We start from the raw sequence: 12,701 nt of genomic DNA, 5'->3' as shown, positions 1-12,701 counted from the left end.
AATATGATTATGTAGAAACTTTCTCTGAACAGCAGAAAAGGTAGATCTATCTTGAAATCATCAGCAAAACTCCCAATAGTAACAGCAAAAAGAAAAGTGGCAGTTGGACGTTATAGGCAGTAATTGCAAGCCCAGCAGAAAAAAATCTTGGATTGGGGGTGTTTTGTCCAAATGCTAAAAAAACCACTGCTAGTTATGTGAAAACCAAACCCCAAAACACCATGTGTGTCTCCCCCAAATTAAACTGTGATGCTCAGCATTTTCTTCTGAAAGTTAAAATGATGGGGATAATTTGACTGTTTTCAGTCACTATTTTATATATGTTTAAATCGAAGTTTGATTACAAATTATAATATATGTTTCTTTGAATGTCATTTGTACTGATACTCTTCAGGAATGGGCAGTGGGAGTGCCGGAAAAGAAGGGGGGCCATTTAAAACTCTTTTAAGACAACAGACTCAGTCAGCTCTGGAACAAAGGGTAAGGCATTTTATACCTATATTTCTGATCTACTAAAGTGAAAATTTAGCTTGTAATAAGTTAAAAGTTTCCTGTTACTGTCTGTTTAAAAATACGTGTAATTTTAAGGTCTGAAAACTTATTGCAAATATTGAATGTTTAATAACCCTTTTATACACAAATTATTTAAATTTTAATATATTACTAAATCATTAAGAAAAGTGGAGCAACAACAACAATGTGCACAGCACTCAAGTGATTACAGTTGGTGTTATAAGAAACATATAGTAAAAATTGCTGCTATTTAGTCTCTGCAAGTTACTGATGCATATATAAGTTTAATACTTTACCATCATGTATTTAGTTACGTTTTTACAGAAGCCAAATTCAGAAACATTGGAATAGCTTTAAACAGGTGAAAATCCCATTTATCATTGCAAAACTTTCAGTTTTGAAAAATAGTGTTGGTGCATAATTTAGGCTTCGTTCTACTACATGAAATGGTGTGCACGTAGCCTTTAAAAATGGTAACTGAAACCTAAACCACTTCCGAAGCAATGAAAGGGTTTCATGGATTTACAGCTTTTTGAAGAACCTCTATAGGACTAAAAATGCCATCTGTTATTATGCTGAATAGACTGTATAATAAAAATAGTGGTTTTAATACTTTGTTTAAATTTTGGAAATGAGTCTTTGCAACTTTTTTTTTTAATAGATTATATACTGCTTTTGTCAAAATGTTATTAGGGAGATGTCTTGAAGGAAGAAATGAGAATGTTTCTTATTCAGAAATAAATTCCAGCTTAATTACAATTTCTGAATACCTGAAGTACTCACATAGAACCATATATGTTTGTTGAAAATAAAATCAGCTACATCCGTGAAATATAAGCGAATAGCTCTTATTTTGAGTAAGTGGATGATTCTCTTCTCATTTTTTGTGTTATCCATTCCTAAGGGAGGATCGCCTCATAGGTTCTGTAGAAGGCGGGTATGTTCCAAAACATTGTGTGACTCTTTTTCGGCCCATTTTTCTTGTGTTGAGGATTTGTAAACAATTAGTTGAATTTTTTTTTTGGTGAGGTTTTGCACATTTCTTTGTAAACTTGTTTATGCAGGTTTTTAAAAATATTTGTTGTTATTTTTAAGAACATTTATCAGATCGACATTTTTGCTTAATATTTTGCATGTGGATACATTTCAGTTAAAATTTTAATTTCTCTTTAACTACAAATTCATGGCTTTTTGCTTTTAATGTTTTAGTTTGAAAAAAATGCTTTAAGAAGAGCCTTTTCTCTGTTTACGTTTGGTTTTGCTAGCATTTCAGACATTTCATGGTTGATCTGTCGTTTCCTTAGGAAGGTTCTTAAAACAATTAAAAATGTAAATTAAGAGCACTTATATTTGTAGAGCTTGAATTATTTGCACATTGTTTTGATGAGGCTTGTATATCGTCTAGTGGAAAATATATGTAAAATGGGAAACATGTTGAGTCTGTTATTGATGGCGTAGAAAAGCATGCAGACTGTTAATTGATACAAAAAATATGTTCCTACTGTCTTTTTGAAAATTTGCTGTTGGACGTGTTTTGGTATGGTTACCTCTTATGTTTACCTTAAGGTTGAGTTACTTAACTAGAACGAATAACACAGGTTATTTTGTCTGTTTTAATGTTTCATACATAAATACTGCACTCTGGTTACTTGTCTGGATTAGTTAGGGTAGCACTTATTTGGGAAAACAAAGAATAAATGTATTTCCACATGTATTAGGTATATCATAAGTTCTTTTGAGTCTTAGTTCAGTTTATTTGGGTATATGGTAAATTACATAAGGTATATTAAAGCCAGTTCATCTCACTGGATGTCTCCACAGCTGGTTTTTTGTTTATTTTTTTAATTAAATGTGGTTTTAATGTGTTACTTAGATAACCTTAAATGCAAACCAGAACAGATATTGTTGGAAGGGTAATATTACTCCATTTCTTCTGGGGAAAATACACCAGCTGTGGAAAACTCACATACATGTTATGCTGTACATTAATATATTTTTAGCAATTCCCAGGATGCCTGTTGATAACAAGTGTAGCTATAGCACAGCTATATTTTAATCTATAAATGTATACACTATATTTCCATCAGTGGGAAGATTTGAGCTTACTTTACTCATAAAAACTTGGCCGATGTTTTGTAGCAATGGCCAAATGCTGCTCTGGATGGTATTTTATATCTCTGTTGACCTCAACTTGGACAAATGCTGTCTTATTCCTCCACGTTTGCATTCTGCAAGTGCTTGAGAGATCTTGACTGCTGCCTTTTCAAAATGGAGATCTGTTGATCTTCATCTCTGAAGAGCACTGCTAGATACCTGTTGTGTTAGAGTGCAGTTCTCTCTGATTCTTTTGGCTGAAATGCTGATTTCAGCAGCTTTTTTTTTTTTCCCCCAGCAACTTCTTGTTACTATCCAGCCCATCCCCTCAGTTCAGTCGAAGAAAAATTTTAGGGTTGTTTGGCCAGTTTGTGAGATGGCACAGTAAATGTGCTTAGAGTACAAATAATTCTACGAAGAAATTAACAGTATGTTAACATGGACCAGTTCGCCACTGTGGTTCAGCCCCAAAAGCTCTGTGAACATACCTGAGTATTGTGAGCATTGTCTGAGGGAGTAGTACAACGATGGGAATGAGTGAATGGCTGGAAGGAATCTTGAGAACTGCTTCAGCTGGCACTGACACCAAATGATATGTGTGTGTAGCCTTGTTCCATGTGCTTTTGCATTATTTTGTGTGTCTTTGTATGAAATGTAGTTAAAAATGAGGAATACTAGCAATACATGTATGCATAGACAAAAACATTTTTAAACATTGTATTAAACAAATATTTGTGAAGGTTTTATTGTAACCTTATCAAACTTTCCCCAAATGCCAACTGTAAAATCTCTGTAGTTGCAAGGATTTAAACCAGTGACAGTTCTTTCATGATCTGTGCAGTCAATAACTGTGAGTTGGTATTTGTAAAATGATTGACCGTTTTCAGTTGTAGCTTGGAAACTTTAAGATCACGGTGGCTTCTCACACGTGGGAATATTCTGTGCTTGCATCACCTTGACGTAAGGGTAGTCCTTTGCAAATTGCAGTAACAGAGGAGGTATGTAATGTGGAGACACTCCATCTTTTTTCCATGGAGGAAGTGTAGCTTTTATAGTTTTGAAGTATGACAGGATACCACATATAATTGAGACTGGAACTTGTATTTGAGTAACATAATATTTAAAACTCCAAAACATCTAAATAAGCTTAAAAAATAGAAAAAGGGGGGGGGGGGGGAAGCCCCCATCATCAAAACTGATGGAATTCCATCTGTGTGAAAATGAATGAGGTGTTGCTAATGGAGTAAGAGCATGTCAGAATGGTTCAGTGAGTCAGCCAGATGTGTTTGTGGCTGAAATTAACCGATAGGACATAGCGTGTATGGTAGTATAGACTTATGAGTGTCGATATATTGATTGTTATAAAACCACGTTATTACTACAAAGTTTTATTCCTGGTTTGAAGTGCAGGGAATCAGGCAGGCTGGAAGTCTGAACATGTTAAAATTACTTGCAGTACTTAGCCTTATGAAAATGAACAAAAAAGGAAAGTAATTTCTAAATCTCCATATAGATTAAAAAGCATCAGATTTGCTTATGTTTTAGAGCATGGAGTATCATTCACTTTGTTCACTACATACTGCTTTAGGACAATGTAAGTGTTGAGTATATATGTATGTATAAAATATAAATGTAGTATAGGCTTAATGGAATTTCGTGTAGGTAGACTTTTATTGATTTTGATAGTTCTGGGAAAGCTAATTACTTTTAATGTTGTGAGATAACTATATTCAAGGGACAGAGCAAGCACGTATGTTATATATTTAGATACAAGTTATGCAGAATGAGTATTATGGAATTATACAGGGACAAATATTGTTAGTATACTTGTGAATCACTAAACAGTTGACATAACAGAGCCACAGTGAAAGAGGTTTCTAACAAAGTATTGATGTACTGCATTTTTTCTGTTTTGCAGCATGAAAGACGTACAGAAAAGGCGTTCAGATTGTGTTGTAGTCAGAGGTTTCTGACATCTAATAAATTGCAAAGCACTTTGTGATCTTTTAGAACCTTCTGGGGCAATCTTTTCTGTAGTCCTCTCTAGAGATCCATCAGTGGTCCTGCACACAGATTAGTCAAGCAGGTTTGCAGAGTCCTATGGTGAAAAATCTTCCTGCTTTTTAATTGCATGTGCATAAAGCACAACTTCTGGATTTTTGTGGGTTTTGGGGCTTTTTTTTTTTTTTCAGTCCTGGTTGTTGATCCTATAGTTGCTGATTTTGAAGTTTTTCTCTTAATTTTGAAAGTCTAAGCCAAACGAAAATCCAGAAAACTTCAAGTTTGTAGGACCTTTAAAAGTTGTATGAGTTCTAATGACTAGAGCAGGAAGAATTCTGAAGTATTAATTTTTAAATCTACATTGGGCTTTAGTTTAAGAGTACTTTTCATGCCATGTATTGCTGGAAGAATTATGATCCTCATTTAATCTGCATCATATATACTGTTAAGGTAGAAGCTCAGTTGAACTGTACTGTTCCAAGTGCTTCAAGTATGTGAGAAAGGAATCTATACTGTACTTTCTCTCATATAAAATTATGGTGTTTATTTTAAACATTTAGCCAATCATCATGACTATACAAACCATGATTGCATGATTTTTCTTTTTTTTCTCTATGCATTTAGAATTGTTGAACATAAATCTATTACCTTTCCCCCATAAATGTGCTGTCACATGTGTATTAGACATTCCATAGAATGTATGTAGAAAATAAAATCTTCCAGTTTTGGGCTCACCTCCTTTAAATATGACTGTTTTATTTCATCACTTGTGTAATGAAAAAATACTGTTATCACTTACCTTGCCTCTTGTATGGACTACATTTTTGAGTAGTTACTGAAACTTATTAATTCTTCATTTTGATTATGAATTGGTGAAAACTAATTTATGCAAATGATTTGGAAGTGAATTTCCCTAGTTTAAGAACTTAAAGTTGCATTTCAAAGACTGATGCTTTATCCTAGAAGATGGATATTTACTTGTTACATTTAGAGCTTATGACACCAGCAGAACAGTCCGGTAATATTTTTTAGGTATGTTTTCCTGTCAGAAGACATTTATCATTCTTGCAAGCCTGCAGTTTGTTTTACCCTGTGCTTCAGGATCAAACTGCAGTCAGTTGTAACAATAAGACCTAAAAAATGGAGAAAAATGTTCCTTTATTTGTATTAGCTAATGAAAGTAGAATTATGTTGTTTAGTTGCCATCCTAAAAGTGGACCAGTAGAGGCTTTGTTAACACAAATATGTAAAGTTTTGATTATTTATTAATATTGTGCTGAGATACAACTCTATGGGGGAAAAGTATCCTTACATTGTATAATACTTCTGCTTTTATTATACTATGGGTATATGAAGACGTATGGTTATGAGTGCTTAGTAAGCCTGCAGGATGCGTTTGGCCTAATGTAGTTGCTTTGCTTGTATTTCAGGGAAATTATCAATTCACTGCATGTTTGTTGGCAATCAGCAGTGGTTGGCAAGCAGTCATTTGATGTTTGTTTTTAATCATAACAGGAATTTCCATTTTTTACCTTGACGACCTTTCCACCAGGGTTTCTTGTCCACGTTGGTGGTGTTGTCAGTGCACGGTCTGTGAAGCTCCTGGATCGCATTCACAATCCTGGTATGTTAACACAAGAACAACTTCCTTGCCCAAGTCTGGTTGTAATGATCATGTAATTCTAATCTTTATAACTTGATAACATATCAGTATTTGAATAGATAAAAATCTATTCTATTCTAACAGTGTATATTAAAAGCAGTATTTTTCAGACAATCATTTAAGCTTGAAAAGTAACAGTCATTCAGTGGGTATGTTTTTAGTGAGAAATTTTTCAGCAAGTTAATGAAATAAAGTACCGTGAATGCAGTAACTCTGCACTAAAAGCTGTCTTTGAATTATCGAGGGGTTAATTATTTTTTTACTACTTTTTAATATTAAAACTTGATGCAAGTTTTCCATTCAAACAAAAATGAAATTAAATACTTGATCTTAACTATGAATGTTTTCTAATTTTCAGCTTATTGAAATCCTTTAATGACTACAATTTAGCTCAGTACATATTCTTAACCTCTACCTTTACAGCTTGCTTTGTCTTCTTAAAAATATACACTCAACAGGACCTTAAGAGTTCTATTTAGTATTTACCTGGGAACCCCAGTACTGGAACATGTGTATTTTGCATGTCCTAGTTCTGACATCACAATTAAGTGACCTTTGACTCTTAAGACTTTGTTATTATATTCACTGAGGCAAGCGGAGGAATACTCTGTAAAAAGTTGGAGTTAACAGCCCACTTAAAAACACAGACAGAGGAGAGTAAAAAATAGCACCTGTAGGGGTTTTGTGTGCACTAGTCCGGAGTAATAAAACGAAGTTCGTGCAAATGCATCTTTAAAAGCAATTGAAAATATATATATTTTTCCCTTTTTCTTTCTTCTTCCTGTGGGCCAAGGCGAGTAATTCTGCAAGCAGATAGATTGTTGTTGATCTAAAGATTCAGTAAAATAACAACATGAGGTAACATCCGAGACTTAATTTGAATTAAAACCCCCTCCTTTAAGGGATTTTTTAAAGCATATGAGTACACGATATAATTATTTCTTTTTCATATTTTGAAGATTTATTTATGCAGTGGAGAAAAGATTTAAGAGAAATGTCAAAGTATGATTTATATATGAGTCCTCCTTTGCCACCAAGTTGTCTTAGACTTCTCTGTTTTCAATGGATTTCTGATACAGGTCACATATGTGCAAAATATACTGCATGATAAATTTATTTAAGACAAAATGAAAAAAAAATCTATTTTGCTCAGAAGGTCTAAAAACTAATTTCTTGCATTATGCACTCCTTTATTTTTACCAACTGACTGAAAGCAGGATAAGAAATAAGAGAAGATAGAGATGCATATTTGCGCAACCAAGTTGGTCTTTGCGGTGTTTTTGTGGGACATGTAGATTGCTCCTGACAAGTGACTGTAAGATGCATGATACTTTCAACTCAGTATATTGCAAAACAATGAGGAACAAAAATGGAGGGGAGATCTGAAGGCACATAGCTATGGGAAGGAAAGTGAAAAAGTAGAAAAAGAATTTCTGATACAGTGATGATCATAGTAAGCATTTGAGTCAAATAACTCTGTAAAATACTAAAGGAAAGAAACTGTCCAACAAATAAACAGGAATGTAGAAGAGGAAAGAACATTTGAAGGTGGATTGAGAACTCGTGAATAAGACAATAATTGCCATATACTGTACACTTTGATCACGCCTAGTGCTAGATTGCTATAGCATGCTCCTTTTTTCCCTTTCTATTTCAGCCTCTTATTAACTCTGCTGTCTGTGTCTTTCCAGTTCCTGTGGAGTGGTGTTGTCAATTGTGTTCTTGTTGGTAGTTTTTTTTCACTATTCTGCTCCTATAACTGATCTACTAATTTGCTGTTTTGAACTCAGCCTTTGTCGGAATTATGGGTAACACAAGATCATACAAACTGCTAGACTGGAATAGTTTCAATTCAGGTATTTTACTAGTCATTCAGTACTACATACGCTGACAGAAATTATGGCAGCTCAGTGAAGTTATTAGAAATGCTGTAGGATATTTAGGTTAATGCTTCAAATTTAAATCTGTTTAATCATCAAAAATGCCTAAATGTCTTGTTTTAATGTTGTTAAAGGCTTTCTTTAAAATTGCAAAATGTTGTTTCAGTATAAAATAGTACTGCTAAGAATAATTTAATATCAATCTGGAAAGAGGAATGTTCAGATGATGATTTTGTAGTAGTTTTCAGCTCAGTGTCCATGAAGCAAGTAATTTAGGGAAAGATAATGGATTCTTATTTATACAGTTGGAATCACATCAGGTGTGATTTTTTTGTTGTTGTTGTTGGTTGGTTTGATTTGGGGGTGGCTGTTGCTTAGTTTTGTTTTGTTTTGCATGAGCTTGCACTTTCTTCAAAGGTGGCTGCACTTCTGTTAATTTCAGGAAATTGATGAATGTGTTTGTTCTAAATAATAGATACAAAAATTGTCCGAGAGAATGGAATATAGATGAAGAGGACTATCTCTTTAAAGAGAAGAGTAGTATGTACTCTGGAATTTTTCATAAATCTTGTCTTGTAAAATGCAATCAACTTGCAGGACTTACAGCATAATTACTTGAACTTTTTAATCGCTTTAACACCTAACTTGAAAAAAGCCCCAATATTCTATTTTTAATGCAGTTTTAGGGATCAAAGTGTGTAACTTCTTTGTATAGCTGCAGAGAGAATGGATGAGTTGATGATGCAATCTACATAAAAGCTGTATAGGGGGAGATATAAAGACTTGTTTTCCCCCGTTTTCCTCTGGAAACATAGCCTGCTTTGGAGAAAAGGCAGGCATAAGCCAGCAGACCTTGCCAAACTTTGGTGTTTTTAAAGCTGGCACAGTAAAAAGGTATAAAGCTGACCTTTGGGGGTTTGTTTCCCCCAGAAACAAACTTTTCCCTTCTTGGTACTTCACTGTTGCAGTGCAGCTGTATGTCATGCTCTAAACTTCAGTTTAAATTATCTATGTACATTTTTTCATTTTACAAATAGTTCATTAATAGGCAGTGTCTAAAACTATTGGCTCATTTTATATCCTTGTCCCTTGCTACAGTAATCATCCTGTAATATTATAATTATGAGGTTTTCTGGTTTTGTTGGTTTTATCTCCTTGTTCTAAAGTGATAACCTTTTAAAATGAATTTTACTTTCCATATGAAAATAATGTTATGAAATTCTCAGATCTATTACTGGTATGGCATAGTCCAATCCAAGATGTTAAAAATGGATTGAAATTTTTCATCTTGTAGGCTATGTTGAAAAGTTTGAATTAATTGTTTCTTTTTCGAGATAGTGTTTAGTAGGATGTTACCACGGAAGAATTTTATTAGAGTAATGGAGTAAATGAGTTATGTATAGACACTAAATATATGTTGAGCTGGGCTAGAAAGAGATCCAGAAATGTAAGCCTAGGAAACTAAGAGGAAGTCATGAATTCGTTTGTTGACAAACTATCCGAAACAGTAGCCTAAATTTTTTTAGAGATAAGAGGAAAATGAAGGCATGTGTATATATATATACTCATTTTATACCCAGAGGTGGTTGTTACCCAAAAATGTTGGAGCAGAGAGGTCTAAACCAAACAGTAATTTTAGAGTTAATACCTCACTGAGATTTGTGGGTTTGTGTATTTGTGTTGCACTGACACATAGTTAAGCAGTTCCGTACTAACAGTCAATTAATCCTATGGGTTAGGGACTGAGCAGGTTGTGCTCATATTCCTGGAAGAGTGTTTCTTTTACAGTGCTGGGTGTGTTGCTCAAGGAAGAAGAAAGGAGAAAGGGCGTAGACTGGTTGTTACATACGATGTGTGAGGGATACAGATTACACACAAGTTAACTCTGTTTTAGACTGAAATGATGAATATGCTGTGCAGATCTGTGATCACTGAGAAACCAAAGGAGATTTCTATTCATCTCCCCCTTCTAGAGCTTTATTGCCGACTCTGCCATTGCTGGCTAAAAGTTCGCCTGAAGGAGAGCAGGGATTTATAGAACTTAAGGAAAACAATGCTACATCTTTACATTACATTCACATTAGCAAAGATGTAATCACAACCATAAGTAGGCTAAAATTATATTCCTTTTTGGAAATGTTCAGGGTTCATTTAAGCTTGCTAAGTAACCTGTGTGGTGCAGAAGGATTTTTTTTTTTCCAGTGGCAGGGAGGCTTGTTTAATTGTGTAAGATACAACAGGACCATCTGATGGTGATGAAAAGTTAGAGATTTGAAGATGCTTGAAAATCAGAAGTTGAAGTAAAGACTGTTTTATTTGATGAATGGAAAAAAAGCTGCTTACACATCTCGGAATTGCATATAGTTCAATGACAGAATTGTTTAAATGTTTGTAAGATTACAAAAAGGTGATGATCAAGATGAATCTGCAAAATAAAAGTAGAGAGATGAGCACAAACTCATAGAAAAGAGGGCATATAATACAGTGGAAGAAATACTCTGGTGGTATCTCTGAAAAAGGATGTTAAAGATGTACTATAAATATAAAAGCATTAAAAAAAAAACAACCCTGGATCCAGAACCGTGGATCTTTGTTAGAATTTCTCCCTGAGGTTAAATACAGAGAAGAAAGGTTCATTAGGAACTGCAAGGAACTTGTTGAATAGAGCTCTTTTGCCTATGGCTGTTTCATAGCACTGACATATACAGTGTTCTCACATAATTACGTTTTCAAACTCCTCATTCAGGGAGCTGCTTCAGCAGTGATTCTTCAGCTCCAATAGTCAGAAACATGGAGGGAGAAAAGATTGTTAATAAAATTCCTAAGGATCTCCTGAGCTCCTTGTGTGAGATTTGCCATTGGAGTGTTAAATCTCCAGAACTTGTTTTGTACATAAGGAAATGAAAGAGGAAAGCTTGAATATGTTTTGGTTCTGTAACTGAATTCTTTTCTTTCACAGAAATATAAACATACAGTGAATGTGCAAATTATATTTCATACTGCTGTCTGGGTGTAGATGTGGTGTACTTTTAAGAATGTGGTAGAAAATGTCAATGTTTTTGCTAGTGTCTGATGTGGCTATCATTCAGAACTAGTTGGAAAACGTTTAAGCTTGACCTTTTGCCTTTTCTTGGAGAATTTCCAGGTTGACTTCTTGTACGTCAGTGTGTTGATATGATAGTGGGAGGTTAAGGCAGTTTTCAGAGGCTTTTCTGAACAGAGTGAGGGTGTGATGCTTTTCAGTAATATTTTACTCTACTTTTGTGCAACCTTTCCAGAGGAGTGAATATTCCTAAATGTTTCTATGGTTAATATGAATAGCGTTTGAATATTCTTTTTTGGAGCAGATGCACCCTTGTATTAATAATTTTCTTTGGGACTGTGCATTATTTTTCTGTTGGAGAGTTCTGCGTAGATATTTATGTAACTGACCAAAGGATGGTAACTGTGAGGGAGTATAGAATAGTATTACTATGTTCTGTTAAAGATTCATAAATTAATAAACTTGGTATTTAAAATCTTTGGTTTAGAATTCTTTGCCTAATAGTAAGTAATGCCGTTCAATCTATTCATATTGATATAAGTCTCCCTGAAGTTGGGCTTATGGTTTGAAAGCCATCATAGACTTTTCTGTGCACAAAGGCTCCAGTAAAGCTGTTGCTTGCTTATTTCACGACTACAGTTCGGTTTCTAACTCATAGTACGTAAGAGAGAGGACCTTGGTCTTGTGGAAAATTGTTGTTATTGCACTTAACTCTTCCTAATTTCAAAATAAGGGGCTTGCCTAAAACTATTATCTTAAAACAATATCCTTAATGGGTTACAATGAGTTTTCTCAGCCTTGCGATGTGTCACTCTGTGGTTGCAAAGATACAGTTGTAGCACTTCTTGCCTGGCTCAAAATATATTATGGTTAGAAGAAAACTAGAAGTTTCTATTTGAAAGGACGTCTTCCTAACTACTGCATAATTACAGGTAAACATGTTATTGTAAAATAGCTACGGACAGAATTGTAGGAAGATGGCAGATAACGCAAGTTCTAACTGACCATAACAAGATTATAGAAATAACTCTGGTTACATGTTAATGGTTAAGATAATTGTCTGAGCTGAATTAGGCGCAAGAGATTTTCCTTCTAAGTGCTAAGACTGAAGTTCCTCAGTATGCCATGTTTCTTATAAAGAAATACCATTGTTATTTTTTTTTCTCTGATGCAGTTTGCTCTTTGGATTCTGTTAAACTGTGCAATTTACACTAATACTTTCAGTGTTTTTGTAAGTTTTGAGTTTTGGTCTCTCTTAATGTGGTCTCATTTTGATCCTGAATTCACTCCAGAAGACACTGTAGGAAGGGTTCTTTGGATCTAGAAGTTCAGAGAGGCTTCTCTGACTAGTTTGTCTAAAAACAAAATGAACAGTTGTGAGTGTACAGAAATAACGAATGCAGAGGTTCTGTGAATGTAATAAGTAAAAGCCTGAGGAGTATAAAGAATGACTAGGAAATAGAGGGGCAGCATCATTTTGTGCCAAATAATGCCATCCCATTTCTGC

At 34.4% G+C, this 12,701-nt stretch overlaps 1 protein-coding gene across 17 annotated transcripts in view; it reads left to right on the top strand.

Annotated features, from left to right (window-relative positions):
* Positions 1-12,701, top strand: part of C2CD5 (C2 calcium dependent domain containing 5) — a 69,398-nt gene that overhangs the window by 21,845 nt on the left and 34,852 nt on the right. For all 17 annotated transcript variants that reach the window (XM_065627171.1, XM_065627164.1, XM_065627200.1 and 14 more), the window contains 2 exons: positions 395-480; positions 6,124-6,232. In XM_065627171.1, coding sequence (XP_065483243.1) covers positions 395-480; positions 6,124-6,232 — 195 coding nt within the window. The remainder of the gene's footprint in view (positions 1-394; positions 481-6,123; positions 6,233-12,701) is intronic.

This window comes from Caloenas nicobarica, chromosome 1, assembly GCF_036013445.1.
Source record: "Caloenas nicobarica isolate bCalNic1 chromosome 1, bCalNic1.hap1, whole genome shotgun sequence".
In the NCBI taxonomy this organism is placed as follows: domain Eukaryota; kingdom Metazoa; phylum Chordata; class Aves; order Columbiformes; family Columbidae; genus Caloenas; species Caloenas nicobarica.
This window is presented reverse-complemented; position numbering and strand designations above follow the sequence as displayed.